Below are 26630 nucleotides of genomic sequence, written 5' to 3'. Positions count from 1 at the left end.
CTTGCCCCATCTTATATATCGGAATGTCTGACACCTTATATTCCAAATCGTAACCTCAGATCCTCAAATGAGTGTCTCCTTAGAATTCCAAGAACAAAACTTAAAAAGAAGTGGTGAGGCGGCCTTCTGCTGCTATGCACCTAAAATCTGGAATAGCCTGCCAATAGGAATTCGCCAGGCTAATACAGTAGAGCAGTTTAAAACTCTGCTGAAAACACATTACTTTAACATGGCCTTTTTATAACTTCAATTTAACTTACTTTAACTTAATCCTGATACTCCAATTTCCTCATAATAACTACTCATGGTGGAGCTAAAATCCGTACTGACCCCTACTCTGTTTTTTTGTTTCTTTTTCCGGTTTCTTTGTTGTGGTGGCCTGCGCCACCTCCACCTACTCAAAGCTTTATGATGCTCCAAACAATGATGGATGGATTAAAAGGCAGAAGTCTACATGACCATCATCATCAAGCCATTCCGTGAGAACCCTAAATCCAAAGAGGACTGTTTCATTTATGTTAGGTAGAATGCCCAGAGGGGACTGGGCGGTCTCGTGGTCTGGAATCCCTACAGATTTTATTTTTTTCTCCAGCCGTCTGGAGTTTTTTTTTTGTTTTTTCTGTCCCCCCTGGCCGTTGGACCTTACTAGTATTCTATGTTAATTAATGTTTATTTATTTTGTTTTCTTATTGTGTCTTATTTTTCTATTCTTTATTATGTAAAGCACTTTGAGCTACTGTTTGTATGAAAATGTGCTATATAAATAAATGTTGTTGTCATCCACTGTGTGAGCATTGCTAAAGCGTTTTGTAATTGTCTTATATTCTTGTCCCCTTTTTTTTTCTTTACAAAAGGCCATTTACATTTAACAAAAGAAAAAAGAAAGCCCGTTTTATTGATTAGAACATTAGAACAATCTAGACGAGAACAGAGCAGGTGTGGGCATACTTATTGCCCCCCGACTCGGAGCCTGTGCATTGGGGTTTACCCCGTGGGCGAGGGTGGCCTCCCTCCGCCTTCGGGTGGGGAAGGGTCCTGACTGTTGTTTGTGCGTATGCGCCGAACAGCAGTTTGGAGTATCCACCCTTTTTGGAGTCTCTGGAGGGTTGCTAGAGGGCATACCTTCTGGGGATTCCCTCGTTTTGCTGGGAGACTTCAATGCTCACGTGGGCAATGACAGTGAGACCTGGAAGGGCGTGATTGGGAGGAATGGCCCCCCGATCTGAACCCGAGCGGTGTTTTGTTATTGGACTTCTGTGCTCGTCACGGATTGTCCATAACGAACACCATGTTCAAGCATAAGGGTGTTCATATGTGCACTTGGCACCAGGACACCCTAGGCCTCAGGTCGATGATCGACTTTGTGGTCGTGTCGTCGGACTTGTGGCCATATGTCTTGGACACTTTCGGGTGAAGAGAGGGGCGGAGCTGTCAACTGATCACCACCTGGTGGTGAGTTGGCCGATGGTGGGGAAGATGCGGTCAGACCTGGTAGGCCCAAGCGTGTTGTGAGGGTCTGCTGGGAGCGGCTGGCAGAGTCCCCTGTCAGAAGTAGCTTCAACTCCCACCTCCGGCAGAACTTCAACCACGTCCCGAGGGAGGTGGGGGACATTGAGTCCGAATGGGCCATGTTCCGTGCCTCTATTGTTGAGGCGGCTGACGGAGCTGTGGCCGCAAGGTGGTGGTGCCTGTCGTGGCGGCAATCCCGAACCCGTTGGTGGACACCGCGGTGAGGATGCCGTCAAGCTGAAGAAGGAGTCCTATAGGACTTTTTTGTCCTGTGGGTCTCTGGAGGCAGCTGATAGGTACCGGCAGGCCAAGCGGAACGCGGCTTCGTTGTTGCTGAGGCAAAAACTCGGGCATGGGAGGAGTTTGGAGAGGCCATGGAGAACGACTTTCGGACGGCTTCGAGGAGATTCTGGTCCACCGTCCGGCGTCTCAGGAGGGGGAAGCAGTGCAGTGTCAACACCGTATATAGTGGGGATGGTGCGCTGCTGACCTCGACTTCGACGTTAGGGTGGTGGGAGGAGTACTTCAAGACCTCCTCAATCCCACTAACATGCCTTCCAATGAGGAAGCAGAGCCTGGGGACTCTGAGGTGGGCTCTCCCATCTCTGGGACTGAAGTCACCGAGGTGGTCAAAAACTCCTTGGTGGCAGGGCCCGGGGTGGATGAGATCGCCGGAGTTCCTTAAGGCTCTGGATGTTGTAGGACTGTCTTGGTTGACACGTCTCTGCAACATCGCATGGACATCGGGACAGTGCCTCTGGATTGGCAGACCGGGTGGTGGTCCCCTCTTTAAAAGGGGACGGAGGGTGTGTTCCAACTATAGAGGGATCACACTCCTCAGCCTCCCTGGAAAAGTCTATTGGGGGTTCTGGAGAGGAGGGTCCGTCGGATAGTGAACCTCGGATTCAGGAGGAACAGTGTGGTTTTAGTCCTGGTCGCGGAACAGTGGACCAGCTCTTCACCCTTAGCAGAGTCCTGGAGGGTGCATGGGAGTTTGCCCGACCGGTCTACATGTGTTTTGTGGACTTGGAAAAGGCATTCGACCGTGTCCCTCGGGAATCCTGTGGGGGTGCTCGGGAGTATGGGGTACGGACCCCTGATAAGAGCTGTTCGGTCTCTGTACAACCGGTGTCAGAGCTTGGTCCGCATTGCGGCAGTAAGTCGAGCCCGTTTCCAGTGAGAGTTGGACTCCGCCAGGGCTGCCCTTTGTCACCGATTCTGTTCATAACTTTTATGGACAGAATTTCTAGGCGCAACCAGGGTGTTGAAGGGGTCGGTTTGGTGGACTCAGGATTGGGTCACTGCTTTTGCAGATGATGTTGTCCTGTTTGCTTCATCAGGCCGTGATCTTCAGCTCTCTCTGGATCCGTTCGCAGCTGAGTGTGAAGCGGCTGGGATGAGAATCAGCACCTCCAAATCCGAGACATGGTCCTCAGCGGAAAGGGTGGAGTGCCCTCTCAGGGTTGGGGAGAGATCTTGCCCCAAGTGGAGGAGTTCAAGTATCTCGGGGTCTTGTTCACGAGTGAGGGAAGAATGGAGCGTGAGATCGACAGGCGGATCGGTGCGGCATCCGCAGTGATGCGGCTCTGCATCGGTCTGTCGTGGTGAAAAGGAGCTGAGCCGTAAGGCAAAGCTCTCAATTTACCAGTCGATCTACTCCTACCCTCACCTATGGTCATGAGCTATGGGTAGTGACCAAAGAACGAGATCGAATACAAGCGGCTGAAATGAGTTTTCTCCGCAGGGTGTCTGGGCTTTCCCTTAAAGATAGGGTGAGAAGCTCAGTCATCCGGGAGGGGCTCAGAGTAGAGCCGCTGCTCCTCCGCATCGAGAGGAGTCAGATGAGGTGGCTCGGGCATCTGATCAGGATGCCTCCTGGACGCCTCCCTGGTGAGGTGTTCCGGCACGCCCAACCGGGAGGAGGCCCCGGGGAAGACCCAGGACACGCTGGAGGGACTGTGTCTCCCGGCTGGCCTGGGAACGCCTTGGGATTCTCCCGGAAGAGCTGGAAGAAGTGGCCGGGGAGAGGGAAGTCTGGGCCTCTCTGCTTAAGCTGCTGCCCCCGCGACCCGACCTCGGATAAGCAGAAGAGAATGGATGGATGGATGGATAGACGAGAACAGGCCATTCAGCCCAACAAAGCTCGCCAGTCCTATTTAAATTAAAATAATTAAAATTAATAAACTACAATCATGGCCGAAAATTGACACACCTGGAATTTTCCCAGAAAATGCACCATTTCTCCCAGAAAATTGTTGCAATTACAAATGTTTTGGTATACACGTGTATTTCCTTTACGTGCATTGGAACAACATAAAAAAAACAGAAAACAAAAAAAAAGTCTAATCCGACATCATGTCACAAAGGACTCCAAAAATGGGCCGGACAAAATCATTGGCACCTTTTCAAAATTGTGGGTAAATCGTTTTATTTCAAGCATATTAAGCTTGTCTGAACTCGCCTGTGGCAAGAAACAGGTGCTGGCAATATAGTAATCACACCTGAAGCCAGTTAAAAAGACAAAAGTTGACTCAACCTTTCTGTTGTGTGTCTGAGTGTGCCACACTAAGCATGGAGAACAGAAAGAACAACAGAGAATTGGAGGACGACTTGAGAACAAAAATTGTTAAAAAAATAATCTCAAGGCTACCAGTCCATCTCCAGAGATCTTCATGTTCCTTTGTCCACTGTACACAACATAATCAAGAAGTTCACAACAGATGGCACTGTAGCTAATCTCCCTGCACGTGGACGGAAGAGAAAAATTGATAAAAGACTGTAACGAAGGATAGTCCGAATGGTGGATAAACTGCCCCAATCAACTTCAAAACATATTCAAGCTGATCTGCAGACACAGGGTGCAACAGTGTCAGCTCGAACTATCCGTCGACATCTGAACGAAATGAAATGCTATGGCAGGACAGCCAGGAGGACCCCACTGCTGACACAGAAACATAAAAAAGCTAGACTGGAGTTTGCCAAAATGTACTTGAAGGAGCCAAAATCCTTCTGGGCGAACATCTTGTGGACAGATGAGACCAAGGTAGAGCTTTTTGGTAAAGCTCATCATTCTACTGTTTACAGAAAACGGAATGAGGCCTACGAAGAACACAGTACCTACAGTCAAACATGGTGGAGGTTCTAAGATGTTTTGCTGCCTCTGGCACTGGATACCTTCACTGTGTGCATCATGGCATCATGAAATCTGAAGACTTCCAAAAGATATTGGGCTGCAATATAGGGCTCAGTGTCAGAAAGCTGTGTCTGATGTCAGAGGTCATGGGTGTTCCAGCAGGACAAGGACCCCAAACATCTCTAAAAGCACCCAGAAATGGTTGAAGACAAAGCACTGGGGAGTTCTGAAGAGGCCAGCAATGAGTCTGGATCTAAATCTGATTGAACACTTAGCTCTCAAAATTGCTGTTGGGAGAAGGCACCCTTCAAATCCGGGAGACCTTGAGCAGTTTGCAAAAGAAGAGTGGTCGGAAATTCCAGTTGAGAGGTGTAACAAGCTTGTTGATGGTTATAGGAAGCGCTCGATTTCAGTTATTTTTTCCAAAGGGCGTGCAACCAAATATTAAGACGAGGGTACCAATAATTTTGTCCAGCCCAGTTTGAGTTGTGTGTGAAAGATGTCAGATTTTGCTTTTTTTCTCTGTTTTTTGCATTGTTCCAATTCACATAAAGGAAATAAACGTGTATACCAAAACATTTGTATTTGCAACAATTTTCTGGGAGAAATGGTGCATTTTCTGAGAAAATCTAGGGGTGCCGATAATTTTGGCCATGACTGTACCTTGTTTGGATACTGTGTAAAAATCAACCTAAAATTTAAGTCTTTCCCACAGTGCTCTGCTCTCTTAAAACTCCAAAACAGAAAAAATAAACATGGAGTGCTATAGCACAATTATTTGCTGGTACTCTATTGGCCAGATATCACTCCTGAGGTACTCTTACTTGGCATTAACTCCACCTTCTGCCATTTTTTGAGAGCAAAATGAGCAGTTGACTCAAAGGGCATGCAACAGAAAGTTTGGATAGAGACTGGACATAAAATACAAAAAGTTGTAAACTATAAAAGGTAGCTGGGTGTAAATAAGGAAGTAACAAATCTTTTTTTCATACAAAAGTATAGTATGTTGTAGTGGAAAAATGTAACAATTGTTTTTCACATAAGCTATGCAGTATAATACCCATTAAATATATTGCCATCTGGTACCAGTCGGGTTTCCTTATGCGTTTGTGCAGAGTTATTCTAGGTACAAGCTCTACTCCCGCTGCAGCTGTCACATACTAATTTAAAGCTCGATTTATATTCAGTTTTACAATTTTTCAACTTGACTTTCTGCTGCTGCATCAAAAGCAACAAAAATATAAAAATAATGTAAGATTAATTTATGTAGTCGCAACATGCCAATTCAGACTGTAAGTGGCAGACAATTACCATTCTCCTTTCATTTTACACATATTTATGCAATTATATGCTGCTACGTTAAATTTGTACGGTAACCCTGTGATGCTTTGTATCAGTGGTACTCAACCTTTATTCTTCCAAGGTTCCCCAGAGAGAACCTCAAGAAAATTTAAGAGGCCCCCTACAGGGGCCATGATTTTTACCCTCTTGACAAAGACGTTTTTTTCCCCCAAGTTACATTTACTTACAAAATTACACATGTTGCTATGTAATTACACTACCCGTGCTTTTTAAAGTATAAAACAAATTTAAGATGACATTTCAAAAACTGTCTTTGGCATCATGCTAAAATACAAAGCTACTTTGCGGCAGTATAGAATGTCACTTTTTTTAAAATTACTCTTGTTGGATCTTTGTGACAAACCTATTCCCATTTTAACTAGAGGCTAGTGGCTATGGTGTGCTAAACTGCATAGATTTAACTAAAGTAAACACTGGCAACACATTTTAATGCAGGTGTGTAAATGTATTCTGGCTAATATACAGTACATACAAACACAATATTTGAGTAAACAGACATTGTGCCCCATACAAAACAATTTTTGGAAAATCTTAAAGTAGTCTGCTTAAAAAAGACATGTTGGACACCACTACTGTAGTTTGTTTGTAATTTGAGTATAGTGCTGCAATTTCATAATTATTTTCAGTGTTTATGCAGCCCCTCTGTAAGTTTACCGAGTTCTCCTGGAGGGACACGAACCCCTGGTTAAGAACCTTTGTAAATATTTTATTTGCTTCCCCTTTAATTCTCTGTTGTTTGAATTTCATATACTCTGCATCTCCAAATACACCTCAAATACATATAAAAAAGTTATATCTACTGTGTGGAGGCTTTTCCAAAAAAAAAAGTAAAAATTGCAAAATGTAATTTTTCTATAAATGTTAGTACTAGCAATTTAAAGATGAGAAAACTCATTATTTCTAGATTCATCACCAGATCTACCATTAAGGTGACTTAATACGACCAAAAAAAAAAAAAAAAAAAAATTTAACGGAAAAGGTCAAGTTTTCACAGACTGGCACTTAAAGCAATGCACTCTCCAAAATCCATCCCTAACCCCAGTTTGATCTTAATGCATGATGCATGTTATTTATTTGGCACGGACATGTCTGCATGCACTTTTTGTGGCATTACACATTTTTTGAGCATGTCCGTGCCAAATAAATAACATTTGACGTTATGAAGAAATCATTTTATGACACGATTTACCTTTATTTATTTACTTACTTCCTAAAGCCTAAAGCCACAAGTAGTGTGCAGAGGGCATGCTCAAAAATGTGTGTAATGCCACGAAAAGTGCCTGCTGACACTTTAGTATGCAAGCAATGGTATGTGCATTCTTGCTCCGATGTAGAAGGGAGAGGGGTTGGGGTGTGTTTGGGCTCGTAAACGTGGCCGAGATAATAAAACTGACTGGGAAAAAAAAAAAAAAAAAGCTAACCTTTACAAGTATCATAAATTACACCGGCTGTTACAGACTGAAATCAAATGTATGTTTTTATTCTAAAATAGTAAAACTAAGAGCAGTTTACTTCTCAAAACGGAGTGATGCAGGATCGAACTCGCAACTTTTTGATTCCCAGGCGGCAGCTGATTCTATTGCGCCACGGAGGCAGTCATAACAAACGGGTGTTAATGTCGCATGTTAAGGCGGCTTTTTGTTTCTGCAGTTATATTTTTGAATAAAAGTGCAATTGTTGTGTTAGCTTTGTACCTTGTGTGAAAGTGTTTCTTTTATTTGGACTTCAGGCTTCATACATTATATAGTTTATGCCTACATTTTGTCATCTACTACTAGAATATAAAAAACGTTTCTGTTTTAACAATGTGTTAACACAGATTACTGTAAAAACAGAACAGACATGAAATGCGTGTGTTCTAAACAACGATCTATTATTTCCACTCTAAAACTCAACTCCCAGAAAATCAAATCGAGGCATGAGCTGGGAGAAGTTTGTGCACGTTCTAAGTCGGTGGGGGGATGGAATAGCCGGCTGCTTGCAGCCTGATTTTTATCAGCACATTTAGATGACAAAAGACGCTGGTGGAGAGCTGTGAACGATTTTAAGAAGTGATTTAAGGTGGACCGGATTTACAAGTTTTTTCGTAGGCTCTGGTAATTCTAGTGTTAAAACCAAAATAGGTAAATGATGATTTCAACAAGCTATAAATACCACAGTAGAGTAATAAAACAGACCTTGTCATTAGTCAGGAAATGGATAATACTGCTGCTCTAGTAGCTTTAGCAGCAATCTTCAGTCTAATTAACACCAACATAGGCATAAACAGCAATGTGCAACACAACAAGGCCACCGCAGGAGAAAGTTTTACTTAGTGCAAATATGTGAACCAAAAACCACTAAGCACAAGCAGTTTGCTTATCCTATCCCCTACCAACACAGCTGAAGTCAGATGCTAAATTCTCAGAGCTCAAGTCTGTTTATCTGGGTGTGAGGTATCTGGATATGTATAGAGTAAATAATATATTGTTATATGGAATACATACATTTCTTGTGTGTTCCATGTTTACAATGATCTGGGTAAATGTAGGACGACAGGAAATGCGAGGCAAGAAATGTTAAATACATAAATAAGACAAACTTTCTTCAAGTTATAGTAAGAATTGACAAAATATTAATGTGAAGTGTATAATGTGTGAAGACTGAAGTCCAAATATCAAATAAACACTTATCACAAAAAGGTATCACAAAACAAGTGTGACTTTATTCAAGAATATAACCAAAGAAAAAAATTCAATGTACAGGTTGCCGTCAATGTGTAAAAACTGAAGTCCAACTATTAGGCGACACACCATATACACGTCTGCTTGGCTGGTGCGGTGGTAAGATCAGCTGCCTCATAATCAAGAGGTTGCGCGTTCGATCCCGGATCTTCCCTGCATTTACTGTTGTAAGCTGCTATTATTACTATTACATAATAAAAACATGCATTTGATTTGAGTCTATAACACGCTGTATAAATTTTTGCCACCTGTAAAAGTGTTTTTTTTATTATTCACTTTTATTCTTAGTGTGACATTCACATGGTACAACAAACTTGCCTCTCACCCCCTGTGTTGATGCCATTTAGCTCCATACAGTGGAACCTCGGTTCACGACCATAATTCGTTCCAGAACTTTGGTCGTGAACCTAGTTGGTCGTGAACCGAAGCAGTTTCCTCCATAGGATTGTATGTAAATACAATTAATCCGTTCCAGACCGTACAAACCGTATGTAAATATGTAAAAATATGTAAAGATTAAGCACAAATATAGTTAATTACACCATAGAATGCACAGTGTAATAGTATACTAATGTAAAAACATTGAATAACACTGACACAAAAACACCCAGGCTCCCTGCTCAGCTACACGAGCTGGCTGCTTCAAGGCCTCTCTCTGTAGCACACACACCAACAAAGCCCCTCCCTCCCTCAGCTACAGGAGCAGCCTAGCTCACGCGCTCTCTCTCTCTCTCTCTCTAGCATGAGCGCGCACGAGCACACGCGCGCACACACACACACCCTATCCCCCCCATCCCTTCCCTGTCAGCTGCGCGCTCTCTCTCTCATGCGCTTGCTCGCTCGTGCTCTCTAATCTCTCTGTAGCAGGTGCTCGCGCAGCATTTTATTTTTTTAATGAGTTTTAAGCACAGCAGAAAAAAAAAGGAACATCGACCAAATCCAAAGTGCATTTAAAAACCAACTCACAAGCAACCAAAAAAGAAAGATTGCAGGAGATCACGCTATTAAACTTAAAGCCTGATCGCTGTAAACAATGTTTTTAAAATGAGTTTTAAGTAGGGATGCACCGAATGTTCAGCAACCGAAATTAAAGTAAAGTAAAAAGGCTGAATAAATTTTGCCGAACAATGACGCGATCAAATAGTAACCCGCGTAGAGTGAGAGGCGCGGGCTTTATGCAGCAAAAATGTCAGAAGTGTGGAAGCACTTTAAAGCGTCAGAGAAAGAGGCAAAACCGGCCGCTTGCAGACACTGTTCTGCTGAATTGTCCAGAGGGGGTGCATCTGCAAAAACGTACAGCACTTCAAGTTTAATTTATCACTTAAAATCAGGACACCCCGAACATCATGCAGAGTACGAGAAAGACACGGCAGCGGCTACGGCAACAGCAGCAGCGAAAAGGAAAGTAGCTCCTCCCAGTCCTAGGACACCTACTCCATCTGTGGCTGACTTCTTAGAAAAGGCAAAAAAGTTTGCCAATGACAGTGCCAAAGCTAAAGGGATTACTAAAAGGATAATGGAATTCATCGCATTGGATGATCAACCATTCTCTGTTGTAGAGGATGTTGGATTTCGCAGGCTTATAGACCATATTGAGCCCCGTTACACCATGCCTAGTAGACGGCATTTCTCAGACGTGTGCCTACCTAAGATGTAGAACGTCGTTTCAACTCACGTCCATGAGCTCTTGCTTACAGATATTGCAGCCCTCAGCTTCACGACTGATATTTGGAGCTCGGATGTGAGCCCCACCAGTATGCGGAGTTTAACTGCGCAGTGGATCGAGACAGATTTCAAGCTACAAAAGATTGTGCTTCACTCACAAGAGTTTAGAGGGTCCCATACAGCTGTAGCCATATCTGAGGCGTTTGCCAACATGTTTGAAACATGGCATATCGACCGATCTAAAGTGCATGCGGTAGTCAGTGACAACGCAAGAAATATGTCTAAAGCCATGGAAGATAGTCATCTGAAAGGCATACGATGTATGGCACACACAATTCAACTGGCGGTCAACGAGGGATTGTTGAGTCAGCGCAGTATAGCAGATGTGATAGCGATAGGCAGGAAAATTGCTGGCCATTTTAAACATTGACCGCTCGCCTATGCACTCCTACAATCTATCCAAGAACAGTTCGGAACGCCACAAAAACGTTTCCAAAAAGACGTGAGCACAAGGTGGAACAGTACATATTATATGCTGGAAAGCCTTTTTGCGCAAAAGCGAGTCTTGGCTACATACATAGCAGATCATGACCTGCCCGCGACATTCACCGCATACCAGTGGGTCGAGAACGTTCTCCCTCTTCTCACCCCCTTTGAGCAGATAACAAAAGAGATAAGCTCATCTGATGCATCTGTGGCAGACGTCATACCTTTACTTGCAGCACTAAAGCGTCTTTTAAACAAAGAGGCTGAAACAGACCACGGAGTTAAAACAACTAAAAGTGCGCTCTTGGAAGCTGTCAGCACACGATTTAGTCAGGCGGACTCAGAACCCCTGTACTGCATCGCGACTGTGCTTGATCCACGATATAAAGATCATTACTTGGATGTGGGGAAAAAGCTGCACACACAAGAAATGAGCCAGGCTGAGTTGGATTTGGGAAAGCCACTAGGTGATGGAGACGGTCAGGTGATGCACGGCACAGGAGATGAAAACAGCGCAGAGAGTAAACGGGCTCGTACTACAGATGAGCCGCACACAGTCTCGCTGTCTGACATGTTCGATGAGATCCTCCAAGAGAATAGCCCATTTGCAAGACAGAGGACAAGCTCAACCGCTCAGTAGTTAGATGGTTATCTCTCAGAAGTCCCCATCCCCAGGAGCAATAACCCTCTCGAATTTTGGAGGACCAATCAAGGCCGCTTTCCCGACCTGGCAGATGGTACGCAGGTAGGCTACTTCTATGGGAAATTAATTTAAGATTTTATTTATATTTTGGATTATGGTAACACTTTATAAGTAGTTTCTATTTTTAACATTAACAATGAAAAACCCTTATTAAAAGCATTTATTAATCTTAATGTTAACATTTACTAATACAGTATTAAAACTAAGTATCACATTTTTAATTTTTGAATTAAAAAGTATCAAAAGTGGTAGGCCTATTTGTTAAAATTGTTAATGCACTTATACTAACATGAACTAAATTTTTTTTATTATCTTACATTAACGAAGATTAATAAAATACCATAACAAATGTATTGCTCATTGTTAGTTAATGCAATAATGTTAACAAAAGGAAACATTGTAAAGTGTTACTACCTATATTTTATATTATGTATTTTGTGAAAATTTAACTATTTTCAGTGTAGTAAAATAGTAGGCCTACACTGGGTTTCAACCATTTCATTATCTTGAAGACATTGTTCGTTTTGAAATGAGCAACTGTCAGAAAACTGCAATAAAAATTTCAAATATTCTAAAGGTACTTGTCTGCTCCATGCACAAGCACCAACAGCGAGAGACTGTTTAGTGCTGCATCTCATGTCATCGATGAGAAGAGGAACCGACTTTCATGTGAGAAAGTAGAGAAGCTACTTTTCATAAAGAAGAACCTGCCACTTTTCCTGAAGAAGTAGGCTAAGTAGGCTTATGTCTAGGACAGTTATTCATTTGTTGTGGGTTCATCCACATTTTTTGCACTATTCAATGCACATTTGTTGTTGTAGACATACAGAGTAACATTCTTTCAGCAGTCAGTTATAGGCCTAACATAGGGTATTCAAGAAGGGGGGCTTCAAAGATGGCCAAATAAAAATATTTTTTTATTTCACTAAATTTATTTATTTTAAGTTATATCGTGCTTTGTTTGTATAATATCTGCTGGAATGTTAAAAAAAATGTTCAGTGTTAAATATTTTGAAATTGTATTTTTGTTATTTGATTTATTTCTCTGAAAAGCAACACAAAATAGTAAAAAGCAAATTTTTACTATTATTGTAATGGTGAAAAAATTGGCAAAATAAATGAAAAAATCACGAAACACCGCGTTCGGTATTCGGCCTTCGGCCAAGCATTTCATTATTATTCGGCTTCGGCCAAGAATTTAATTTCGGTGCATCCCTAGTTTTAAGCACAGCAGAAAAAAAAAGAAACATCGACCAAATCCGAAGTGCATTTAAAAACCAACTCACAAGCAACCAAAAAAGTAAGATTGCAGGAGATCACGCTACAGTATTAAAGCCTGACTGCTGTAAACACTTTTTATAAAATGAGTTTTAAGCACAGCGGAAAAAAAGGAACATTTGAAAAAAGAGAAAGGTAACATTGCACCTAATCGCGCTATGAAAAACTCCATCTGCAAACACTTTCATGAGTTTTAAGCACAAGGAAAAAAGCGAACATTTGCAACAAATCGCGTTATGAACTGAAAAATTAACTTTTGAAAAATCCATAATACAAAAACCACCAAGAAAACTAACCTTGCATGAGTCGAGTTCTGGCAGGAAGTGTTTTCCTTCTTGTGATTTCTTGGGTTTCTGGTGCTTTTAGCTGTTTAGCTGGTGGGAGTGAAAGCCTCATGCAGCCATTCCAAAAACAAAGTTCTTGTGACCCAACCCTTCATGTTTGCTGGCAGTCTGGCTTTGTTTACATTGTGCTGCTTGAAAGCAGGAGGGTTCTCAGATTGGTAAATGAGTAAACTGGTAAACAGTTTTACCACCTCGTGTAATTTCTTTCTTTACTTCGATTTCAATTTTCTTCAAACCACTCTTCACTTCCTTAGAAGCCAATGGAAGAAGAACAATGAACAGAGCTCTTGCAGCAGCTCGCTCGCTCTCTCAGCTCAGCTCAGGCAAGCAAGGGAAACTGGCTTGTTCGTATACCGAGTGTGTGGTTGTGAACCGAGGCAAAAGTTTGGCAAGCTTTTTGGTCGTGAACCGAGTCGTTCGTGAACTGAGGTTCCACTGTACTTTTCATAAGAGCAGCAATGACCACAGTTGGTACTGTGGTTGATGCCTAGTCAGAACTATTTGTTGTACCGGCAACCAAACATACAATTCCCTGTGACCACTATCAGACTATCATAGGGCATATGCACTTTGACAACAAAGACATCCGGTATAGAATCGTAACAGACAACTTCTTTATGTCACTTTCGCTGGCTAATAGACTGCTGCACTGCACCACAACTTTGCACCATAAATAAAGTGGGATGGGAACTTCCACCTGTACCTAAAGTCCAGTATGTGAGCACTTCTCCACACTAGTGTTTTGATCTGGCAAGAGATTAGGCAAGATCAGGACAGGGGGTTGGGGTGGGAAAAAAACCCCACACGTTTCAAAGACAACTCTAAGAATTAAACAAGAACAAAACTGAATTAAAAAAAATTCAAACAGCAACAAGATACCAAGAAGACATGATTCACCAGCATTTGTGTGTCTACTGTGAACATTGCCCCGGACACAGACAGGCTGACACGCTCAAGTCGTCCAACACACGTTTCTTCTTCATTATTCAATACAACAGTCAATGCTCACAAGCCCCAATACCCCTCAGTCCAGGCCAATCCAATGCCTTCTCTCTCTCTCTTCTTCAGACCGCCTCTTGCCTCCTCCAAAGACATTGTCACTCTTCCACCCAACTCGTCCCTTTGCAGGGAGGCAGCCCCTTTAAATAAGCACCCGGATGTGCTCCAGGTGTGTTCCCGGCAATCTCCCACCAACACACCCCAGTGTGGTGGAAGTGCCGGCTGTCTCCCTGAAAGCACTCCGGGTGTCCCTGTTTTCTCATCCCCCCAGCACTTCCTGGTGTGCCGGAAGTGCTGAGGTCTAGGGTCTTCCTGGTATTGGGGTCCCCCTGGCGGTAACCCGAGGTCCATACAGGGTGGAGCTTCGCAGCTCTTTACCTGAGGCCTCCAGGGCGGTCACCCCCTCGTGGTCTGGAGGAGGCACAAGCCCTCCTCCTGTCTTCTCAGGCATCCTGGCTGAGTACCACCTCCATCTGGGTATGACACTACTTATATCCCTTCAGCGAAATCTTTTACAAATAGCAAAACTTTATAACAGCCATTACAGTCTCAAATCAAATGTGTGTTTTTATTATGTAATAGTGATAATAACAGCAGCTCACTACTCAAAATAGTAAATACGGGAAGGAACAGGGCTTGAACATGCAACCTCTTTATTATGAGGCAGCAATTCTTACCTCTACACCAGCCAAGCAGACATGGCAAGGTTGTGTTGATTGATAGTTGGGCTTCAGTTTTAACACATTGACAGAAACATGTAAACTGAATAATTTCTTCTTCTTTGGGTATATTCTTGAGGAAAAAAAAAGCATGCTTGTTTTATTTTACAGTAATCCCTCCTCGATCGCGGGGTTGCGTTCCAGACCCCCCTGCGATAGGTGAAAATCCGCAAAGTAGAAACCATATGTTTGTATGGTTATTTTTATATATTTTAAGCCCTTATAAACTCTCCCACACTGTTTATAAATATTCCCCACAGAGTTATACAGTATAATCCCTTTGTATTCTCTTAGATATTAGGTAAGATTCATTGAAATTATGTATATAAACACACTGTGTATATACAGTAAAACCTAAATATTATTTTAAAGATATCGAGTGTCTCCGATATCACATATGTTACAGCCATTATGATAGACAGGCCACCAGCAATAAATACGTACAATGCAAGAAAAATAGTATACAGTAAATGTGTGTACAGTGACACTAAACGTACGTACAAGTACTGTAAGTAGAAAATTAATTATGGTTACTCACCAACAATGACACGATGACTTGTCCGATAACAATGAGTTTAATTTTACTGCACAACAAAGGAGAGCATTACAGTTTTTCCAAAGGAGCCACTTCAGGCGATTGTGTAGCACTGCCGTTGTTCTTCTTCTGGCAGTCTTCAATCCAAATCCCTAAAGCAGATTCCATCCAGACTACTGCCTTATTACATCCACTTACAACTCGTTTTGCACCCTGGTTAAAAGGGCACTGCGGCCGTAGATCTTATATTCCTTTCCTACTTTTTAAATAAAAAGAATCGTAGCCTTCAACAAATCCAAAACGTTTACCTTTTCGGCAATCGTTAACATCTTCCGTTTGCACTTGGGCACGGACCCTGAAGCAGTAGCAGATCGTTTTGGAACCATAATGAAGGGCTTGACTATGCACAAAGATAAACACAAAAGAGCTCAACTCTTTACACAGCGAAACATGTTGATGCTGAATGAGCGAGACGAGACTTCCTGGTTAACACTGCATTCAGCAGGCAGGAACTTAACTGCGTGCTCTGATTGGTTAGCTTCTCAGTCATCCGCCAATAGCGTCCCCTTGTATGAAATCAACTGGGCAAACCAACTGAGGAAGCATGTACTGGAAATAAAAAGACACATTGTCCGCAGAACCCGCTAAGCAGCGAAAAATCTGCGTTATATATTTAGTTATGCTTTCATATAAAATCTGCGATAGAGTGAAGCCGCGAAAGTCGAAGCGCGATATAGCGAGGGATTACTGTACCTCTTGTCAAAGTATTTCATATTTGGACTTCATGTCAACATTGTGTCATTATTACTATAACATGAAAAAAAGTTTGTTTTAGTTATGTGTCCAACATCTCTTGCCTCACATTTCCTGTCATCCTACATTTACCAAGAATGCTGGGTAACACACAAATTCCAAATAACAATATATTATTTACCCTATACAATTCCAGACACCTCACACCTGGATGAACAGACATGAGCTCTGAGAATTTTGTGTCTGACTTCAGCTGCATCAGTGAGGGATGGGATAGCAGGCTTTTTGCCGTTTGCGCTGATTGACACATTTGCAAAACAAAAACACTGATGACGAGAAGCGAGGGAATTTAAAGTGAACCGGCATTACAAATATTTTTCAAGGCTTCAGGGATTCTAGTGTTAAAATCCATATGGCTCTAGGAATAAGAGTTGTTAAATCTGTTGCTCTTTACATTTGGAAACCTAAATCTACCGCCTTATGACAAAAGCTAAAATTCAGAGAAACGTGGGTAGCTACTGTCAGACAGAACCGAGTTTGTCTTCTTTCTAACCTGTTTGTAATACAGTGACAGATGTCTTCTGCAAACCAATCACTTTACTGCTAGCTTTAATGTTAAGATGGTTTATATTCTTAATGCTGAGACTGTCAACACAACACATAAAAACAAATGTAATAGCAGCTTCAAAAAGGACATTAAAAAAAAAAGTGTTATGGCTTTGTCCACTTTTGAACTACTGAATTTCGTAAGAAGCAAAAATGCTTCTTCCAAATCTTACAAATTTGTTCTGTGTTAAGACCAAAGTTTAGCCAGTTATCAATCTTTAGCAAAATACCAGTGCTTCGCAGTGGCGAAGTACTGCCTTAAAATTTTTATTAAGAAGAAAAGTAAACCTTTTTAAACCGAGGGAAAATATACCAATAATTATTTGTTAAGGATCTCTTTGCATGCCACGTTGTCAGCTCGGCCCTCCGGTCATAATATGACCAAGCTGTGCGCTGAGCTTACTTATGAGCATGCAACGTACAGTTGGCCATGTGAAAAGCAATCTTGCCTCAAATCTCACAGCTTGGATTGCTGCTGTTATAATCGGTTTGAGTTTCATGGTTTGTTTGAATTACGTTAGTATTTGCTGGACTTGTTGTGTTGAAGTGACATTCGGCATCTGTCAAGCGTTGTAAGCATACAACTGGTTTCATCGATTATATCGCATCCAGCTTTTGAGAGTTTAAACATTCATATACATCAAAGTATCCAGTACTCAAATCATTACCTGTGAATCTAAGATGTTTAAGAGGCATCGGTTGTCCAAAGGTGTAAAATATTTGGCCATTTCAGTACACTTGAAAGCGACAACCGAACAACTCAGTGGCAGCCATCAACTCACATGCAGAACCATAGGTGAAGGGCTTAAGCATTTCACTCTTATAGTGCTCCTGTGTAGTATAATTATCTCCAGGACGATCATCAGTCCACACCTTGAACCTATCCCAGTCATTCAATACATAAGACACAATGTTCCTCCGGATATCAAGAGTGAGCCTGATATGGCTGTGCAATATGTAACACAGAGAATGGAAAAGGCAGGCGCCAACTCTAGGCATGGAAACCACTCGGTAAGTGACAGTTCTTTGATCGATGGTGATCACCTCGATAGACATGTTAATGGGGGTACGGTTGGAACAATAAAGGAAATGGGTACCTGAACAATGTAAACTAGGTCTAAAATACCTGTACAATAACTATAAACGTAATAAACAAACAATAAAACAGCGGAGAAGCCGTGGATTAAATAAAAGGCTGCGGTTATCAGCAGGGAGACGTGAATACCGTGGCGAAGCAAGGAAGGGAATGAAGAGACCGGAGCGACGGACGGCCTTATATAGGCAGACAGCCAACAACGTGGGAGGCGTGGGGATGGGGGACCCAAAGCTGCCTCACATAGCGACCGAGCTGCAGGCTATGGACGATATATGTACTGTAAGTAGGATTCAGTTAGTGTTGGGAATCCGCGTACCAAATTTCTTGAAGATGGGCCCATAGGTAACAAAGACCATTGGAAAGTTCAATATGGCGGCCGACAGTGGCGTCATACCACACAAATAAGTATGTACATTGGTTTCGGTTAGCGCAGGGAAGCCGCCTACCAAATTTCGTGAAGATGGGGCCATAAATAAGAAAGTTTAACATGGCGGACGTTGTCGCCCATTATGACCGTTACACGTAGAATTTCGAAAGGAAACTTGCTTAACTTTTGTAAGTAACCTGTAAGGAATAAGCCTGCCAAATTTCAGCCTTCTTCCTACACAGGAAGTTGGAGAATTAGTAATGAGTGAGTGAGTCAGTCAGTCAGTGAGGGCTTTGCCTTTTATTAGTATAGATTGTTCCTGGGTATTTGTAGCGCTCCACATGGTACATTGTCTCCCCTTAATAAATTGTGGGATAGTTAAATGATAAAAGAACCTAAGATCTACCACCATATCCTGTGTCTTAAATATTTAGCTGTAACAAGAGAACGATCACACAACTGAACAAACTCTTGTACAAGGCTCATAATGACAAAACTGTCTGCATATTTCAGGATAGGTCTGTTCTTACATGAACTCCTCCAGTCATATGTGTACAAGATAAACAAAACAGGTAATATTTAGTCTTATGAAAAAGTTTTGGAACCCCTCTCAGCCTGCATAATAATTTACTCTATTTTCAACAAAAAAGATAACAGTGATATGTCTTTCATTTCCTAGGAACATCTGAGTACTGGGGTGTTTTCCGGACAAAGATTTTTAGTGAAGCAGTATTTAGTTGTATGAAATTAAATCAAATGTGAAAAACTGGCTGTGCAAAAATTTGGGTACCCTTGTAATTTTGCTGATTTGAATGCATGTAACTGCTCAATACTGATTACTTGCAACACCAAATTGGTTGGATTAGCTCATTAAGCCTTGAACTTCATAGATAGGGGTGTACAATCATGAGAAAAGGTATTTAAGGTGGTCAATTGCAAGCCGTGCTTCCCTTTGACTCTCCTCTGAAGAGTGACAGCATGGGATCCTCAAAGCAACTCTCTAAAGATCTGAAAACAAAGATTGTTCTGTATCATGGTTTAGGGGAAGGCTACAAAAAGCTCTCTCAGGAGGGTTAAAGTGTCAGTTTCAACTGTAAGGAATGTAATCAAGAAATGGAAGGCCACAGGCACAGTTGCTGTTAAACTCAGGTCTGGCAGGCCAAGAAAAATACAGGACCGGCATATGTGCAGGATTGCGAGAATGGTTACAAACAACCACAGATCACCTCCAAAGACCTGCAAGAACATCTTGCTGCAGATGGTGTATCTGTACATCGTTCTACAATTCTGCGCATTTTGCACAAACAACATTTGTATGGCAGGGTAATGAGAAAGATGCCCATTCTGCACTCACGCCACAAACTGAGTCGCTTGTTGTATGAAAATGCGCATTTAGACAAGCCAGATTAATTTTGGAACAAAGTGCTTTGGACTGATGAGACAAAAAACTGAATTATTTGGTCACAACAAAAAGTGCTTTGCATGGCGAAAGAAGAACAGCGCATTCTAAAGAAAAACACCTGCTACCTACTGCCAAATTTGGTGGAGGTTCCATCATACTGTGGGGCCATGTGGCTAGTTCAGGGACTAGGGCCCTTGTTAAAGTTGAGGGTCGGATTAATTCAACCCAATATCAACAAATTCTTTACGAGAATGTTCAAGCATCAGTCACAAAGTTGGAGTTATGCAAAGGTTGGATATTCCAACATGACAATGACCCATAACACAGTTTGAAATCTACAAAGGCATTCATGCAGAGGGAGAAGTACAATGTTCTGGTATGGCCATTACAGTCCCCTGACTTGGATATCATCGAAAATCTATGGGATGATTTGAAGCAGGCTGTCCATGCTCGCCAGCCATCAAATTTAACTGAAGAGATTTTGTACGGAAGAATAGTCAAAAATACCTCCATCCAGAATCCAGACACTCAAAGGCTATAGTCGGTTATATTTGCAAAAGGAGGCTCAACTAAGTATTGATGTAATATCTCTGTTTGGGTGCCCAAATAAATGCACCTGTCTAATTTTGTTATGATGCATATTGCATATTTTCTGTTAATCCAATAAACTTAATGTCACTGCTGAAATACTACTATTTCCATAAGGCGTGTCATACATTAAAAGGAAGTTGCTACTTTGAAAGCTCAGTCAATGATAAACAAAAATCCAAAGAATTAAGAGGGTTCCCAAACTTTTTTATACGACTGTATAGTATCCTTATAGCATTCCGATAGACATATTCAGGCAATTAGAAAAACAGATATTAAAACTTACTCTATGTTCTGTTAGTTAAAATTTACAGAAACCACACACCAAGTAATGGTCTAAACAGAATTAATAGAGCAGTTTACCAACTAAAACGTGGGGCTGGATTGTATTAAAGACCAATGGGAAATCTACAAAAGGTAATCTGCATGGTTTTTTGATCCTTACTATTGTTCTTACTGTAGATTCAGAAGTGCCACTCTTGTATCCTCCACTTAACTCGATGTGTGCAAATTGGTAAGGGTCCAGTTAAGCCTGGATTTATTAAGTAGTTGTCTCTTAATTAAATTCTCAAAAGGATTTTATAATAAGAAATGCTGCACTCACTCATTCATTGCAATAACTGTAATACAGTGGAACCTTGGTTCACGAACGTCTCTGAACACGTACAAATCGGGTTACGACCAAAAAGTTCGCCAAACTTTTGCATCTGTTCACGATCATACTTGGTTGACGAACAAGCCAGTTTCCCTTCTGGTTCGTACGCGTCGACGATTTCTTCATGTGTTCAGTCTCTCCATGTACTGTACATTATTCTCGGTGTATCACGCAGAGGGACTCTCACACAAAACTGTAACCTCCTTTTAACCCAGCTTCCTCCTGTGGTATAGCGGGTCCACAGCTCCCATCAAAAAGGCCAGTTTTAATAAATAATCACTGCACTCACGGCTTAGCGAGGGGGCGTGGTGGTGTGTGGCCGAAGCGGTTCCCGAGGAGTTTGTGAAATTACTTCAGGTCACGACCAAATCGGGTTACGACCAGAGTTTTGGAACGAATTAGGGTCGTGACCCGAGGTTCCACTGTAAACTAATGAACTAGTGTTCCCGCCAGCTCACCCATCCCGATGCATTTGTCTCCCCTTGAATTCTTAAATTCTTATAGATAGTTCACATATGTATATACATTTTTATTCACACATTTTAAAGAATAAAATGCATAATAAAAATAAACTAAATAAAAAAACACTTTCAGAAAAATGTAAACTGTGGTATTTTTTGTACTGCTATTTTGGGGGATATCGAGCTAAGAATGCAGGACAAAACTGTGCTGAAAACAAATCCAACAATAAATGCATTCATATTCAAGGTACTGCCTTGACTTTACTGTCAGGTGTCCACACTTTTATTTTGCAGACATTCTGGCATGTTTGTTTTTTTAGTGGTATGACTAGTCGTTTGCTTTTTCCATCTTAGACGGTCACTGTGGGGAAAAGTGTTGGAATTTAATTTGATGGACACACAAAAACAACGACAGACAGGTACACCTGATCATTAAAATGTGTTTTATATTTTATGCTTTGTGATAATGTGTCCACTGTGTGCAAACCAAGATATTTCTAGCTAAATTGCCATCTGTAACAGTTAAAGCTGATTTATACTTTATCAGAGGCATTGAAAATAAGATATCTTTATATTACCCACACAATACATTTACCCTTTATTTACAGAGTTTTGCGTTTTCCTTCAAGTTATAGAAATGTGTTTCCATTCGAGTAGGTTTTTCTATTGTAAAAAAAAAAAAAAAAATCCTGTGGAATGAATGACTAGGAGATGATACGTGATCATGAAAGAAAAATAAAAGAACCACAAGACGAAAGAGAATGGGCCCAAAAAAAAAAAAAAAAACAGTAGTGTAAAGGGAAGCAGCACTCACAGATACAGATGTCTCGGTGCATATAAAGTGTATAAAGGACAATACGTTATAAATGAAACGTCGACGAATATCGCATTAGTGCAAAAAAAGAAAATTAATCATCAGGACTAGGTGTAATTTGAAAAAATAGCAGGACAAAGCGAGGTCAGAAATAAAAGGAAAAGTGCAGAAAACAAAGTCTTTTCGCATTTGCATCATTCAATGCACAAAACGTAGATTTACACAATAATAGAACATATGCTATGAGAATCTGTGGACCTGCAACAGTTAAATTTCAAAGAAAACACAATTCGGTCAGGTGTCTATGATCATGGAGAAGCGATCTCAACGAAAGCAGCAGAGACACAAAGTAGCAAAAAGGACAGCGGCTGTACATGCTTTAAAAAGATCGAAGGGCAGCGCAAGGGCAGCGCTTAAACCCCCACAATGCAAGCAGTGTTATTTGTCCTGCAAGAAAGAATTTAACCACAACCGGGGCCAGAAATAAAGGAAAAGTATTTTTTACAAAATTACACGAGACCAGGCAGTGAGCCATCATTTAAAACAAGTCCACAGACATCTAACCTAGCAGTTGTTAGATTGCTTTTGGCAGACAAGCATCATGTGCTCCCAGCTCTTAAAATGACATGCGACAAGTAGAAGAGGTAGCTCACAAGCACATATCCTTAGTGTGTGCGTTCAGCCGACAGTCTTATATGTGTCTATTGTTGGTACTGTATTATTATCAGAAACCTTCATTCCAATTTGCAGACATAACAAACCTGAACTTTACACACAGTTACATGTGGAAAAACATGCTCGGGTATGGAACAAAATGCTAGTGTGAGTACACCCTGTAACAATGGGCTGGAATATCTAGGACTGCACTGGACTTTTTTCCTCATACTTGTCTAATAGAGGTTTCCACTTTCTGCTGGTAATGAACTATCCTCCTCTTCTATTATGACATGTGCTCTACTTCAAGGTTCCATTTTAGGTCCAGTTTAATTTTATTTACATACCGTATGCTTTCTCTAGGATGCTATCCAGGAATATGACGGTCACTGTTAATGAAAATGATTACAGTTGTATCTGTCAATGAAGGCTAACACTGCATCCAATTTGTCAGGTCTGTATAAATTATGTAAGAATTTGGAAGACATATCCGTTTTTACAGCTGAACCCTGACAAAACTAAGACTTTTGAAATTGGCGATCTACAAAAAACAGGTACTTGGGTGTTTGAAGATTTAATGTTGGGTACCAATGAAAAATTTAGGGATTCTCTTTGATCCTGCCTTAAACACTGAACCTCATACTAGTATAATCATGTTTCTATCAAAAAACTGCTGAGGTCTTACCTTCTTTATCTTTTAAAGATATGAAAGGGATACTCATGATTTTATTTTGTCTCATTTAGGTTAATTCAAACACTTTTTTTGCCACATTGACCTGCTCTTCTCTTGCCTAGCTCCAGCTGGTACAGAATGCTACAGCGAGATTACTCACAGATTAAAACTTGTGATCACATTACTCCAATCCCGGTTTTTCCCCCACTTTCTACCAGTTAATTACTGAATTAAATTTAAAATTTTATTTATTACTTTTAAGGCTTTGAATGGTTTGGCTCCAGATTATATTTCTGAATTATTAAAACCTTATCAGACGGCAGGACCCCAAAGGTCCTCGCATCAAGGACTATTGCCTGTGGCAAGGTCTGGACTGAAGAAAAGAAAAAAAAAAGAGGAAAAGCATTTTCTGTGATGGTTCCTAGACTATTGAACAGTGTACCTGTAATATTAGATTATTGGACTCAATGGTAAATTTTTAATTTCTCTATTGTAATAAAAAAATCTTGGGACGATAGACGAGACGCAACTTTCTCAGAGAGACACTTTCACATCCTGCGAGACAAGACTTTATGCCAAGAGATTTAACCACACCCGGGGCATGAAATAAAAGACAAAGAGTAGATGACAAAGTAGAACGTCGTAAAGAATGAAAAAATGTTGCCGCAATACACATGCAGTGCAGGTTAGAGATAATGGAAGTACGAAAATTCAAAGTCTCAAAAAAATGAAAGTAAAGATTGCATTATACACAAAACGGGTTGAGATCAGACACATCTGTGATTGATTGAATGACTGTAATCTGTGTACCACATCTGTGGGAGCAAAAATTCTGGCTGAGCTGTAGGGAATCAAATACTTATTTCACTCAATGGCATGGTAATCAATTTATAACTTTTATGTAATGTGTTTTTCTAGTTTTTTGGTTGATATTCTGTCTCTCTCCATTAAAATGAAACTACTATAAAAATTAGAGACGATTCTTTTCTTCAGCAAGGGATCAAATAATTATTCCCCCACTGTAGCTGCTGGTCAGTCTTTGTTTTGGATGAGACACAGCTGTTACCAGTGCACATGGGAGTAGAACACGACGTCTACAGCTGCTTGCAGCATAGCAATCATCTAAGAATTGAAAATGAGCTTTTGGGTATTTGCAGTGCCTGCTCTTTCAAAAGACTCATTTTTTGTATTCACAGAAAAATTTATGTTTAAACCTTCACTCTTGATCGTCAACCTCTTACGCCACAGCCCTGACACTACTGCCCTACATTCAGAGATGGGAAGCCCAAGCTGGAAAAGACATTACTTAGTCATTCAGCATGACCAGACAGCACTTAAAAATGATAATCTACTGTCATCAAGTTCTGTAAAGGCTATATAAGGATTTTTTAAGTGGTATAGAAGGAGGATATCCCATAGTGTGGATTTGTTGGTTAATTTGGCCACTTTTGCTTTAGGGCCACTCTAGGCAGTCACAAAGTTCACTTATACACAGTCACTGGTCCTGACATTATACATACAACAGAGGTTAAGAGATTTTTGCTTATTATAGCATTTAATATTTTCATGCAATGTTGACTAATAAGCATGTTATTTATTGTTCTCAGTTTATAGTTAAATTTTCAGCACTGTAAATTTAGGATGTGGGGACCACAAATCATGATCATTCTTTAACACTGAATTTCTTCTACTGTAAAATTTGTGCTTTATGTTAAAGTATGACATGTAACTCATACAACAAATTCATAGTGTAGGTGTTAAACATTTAATTATCAAAAAAGCTTTGTGAAGTCACACTTCTCTGGCTATCTTCTCCACGTATATCAAATTTCCCTATGTACTTTAAAGATAACATGAACATGAAACAACTCTCAACATGTGCTTCTGCTCAATACTGTGTGAAAATTGGAACTCAGGACCCAACAGAACAATAACATTTAAAACTAAAAGACACTTAGTTACTACAAGACAATGAGTGACAAAACCAATATGGAACAAGGCAGTGGTAGCCTGACGTTTAGGGTCTCTGTGCATTTCAGGGACCTAGGAAGGTGGCCACCCACACATTCTACATATTCCAAAACACTACATACAGCACGTCGCTGAAAGACTATATTTATTCTGAAAACCAACCAAAATAGCAAAACCCAATAATTCCACCAATCAGTTTAAACCGCACAGGACCCTCAATCCACCAAACATTTTACTGAAACGAATAGATACCCCCCACCCCCGCAGACCATGAAAACTAGAAGCTCAATGTGAACCAAACTTTGACACACTGAAAATGTAACCTAGACTACTACTGCCGGTTAGCGTAGGGTATAATGCCCGCCGTCTCAGTACAAAAGGCCTAAAAGTCCCGGCTTGCGCCCCATCCTAAACAGCGGATAGCAAGCTATATTTCTCCTCTGGAGACTGACATTAACTAAAGACTGCTATCTGGGTATCTATCCACGCTTTCATTACTCACCCATTGCTATCTAACTTGGCGTCCAGTATGGTATTTAAGGGCAATACAAACGAATTCTTCTCTGAACTTCGCCCCTTCCAGAACTTGCGGTGTTCAACTAATATGTCGGAACCGACGGCAGCCTGCGATAGCCAAAACAGCTCTGTGCGCGTTTTAGTCCGCCACCTGGCTTAAAGGGCTACAGACACTACGAACTCACACCTGACTGATCCCTGTTGTCCCCCTGAACCCATTTGAATCGTGCTCATTTCAGTATATCGTTGTATGTTTATAATACTTGATTCAGTTTAATTCAGTGTATTTCTAAAGGTGCACTTTCAGTTAAAAACCCTCGGTACTTGTAAAATAAAATAAAAAAAACTAAAAACATGTGGCAGTTGAATAGGTTTTTGACAACAGTAAGCTATTTCTATGAATATCGATTTCAAGTGTTATGATTTTATTAAGTGAAAATGTGTGCCATATTATGCAAAAGTGGACCAAAACGAGAATATCCAAAGATAGCCGAAGAAACCTGAACTTGCAATTCGCCGCGACGTACTGTGCTACGGTTTGCTAAGAATTCCCAGGCGGCTGCAGTCCTTTTAACTATACGTACCGTATGTTACAGTCGTGCATGATTTGTTTTTTAA

At 41.1% G+C, this 26630-nt stretch overlaps 1 protein-coding gene across 1 annotated transcript in view; it reads right to left on the bottom strand.

Moving 5' to 3' along the window:
• LOC120518113 (importin subunit alpha-7) overlaps positions 1-26136 on the bottom strand; it is a 313398-nt gene extending 287262 nt beyond the window's left edge. Inside the window, exon 1 of the mRNA XM_039740716.1 lies at positions 25999-26136. Within this exon, the coding sequence (XP_039596650.1) occupies positions 25999-26002 (4 nt within the window). The 5' untranslated portion in view covers positions 26003-26136. The remainder of the gene's footprint in view (positions 1-25998) is intronic.
• Between the last annotated feature and the right edge of the window lie 494 nt (positions 26137-26630).

The sequence above is a fragment of the Polypterus senegalus genome, chromosome 17, assembly GCF_016835505.1.
Source record: "Polypterus senegalus isolate Bchr_013 chromosome 17, ASM1683550v1, whole genome shotgun sequence".
In the NCBI taxonomy this organism is placed as follows: Eukaryota; Metazoa; Chordata; class Cladistia; order Polypteriformes; family Polypteridae; genus Polypterus; species Polypterus senegalus.
Note: the sequence above shows the minus strand (reverse complement) of the source record. Positions and strands in the feature narration are given on the sequence as shown.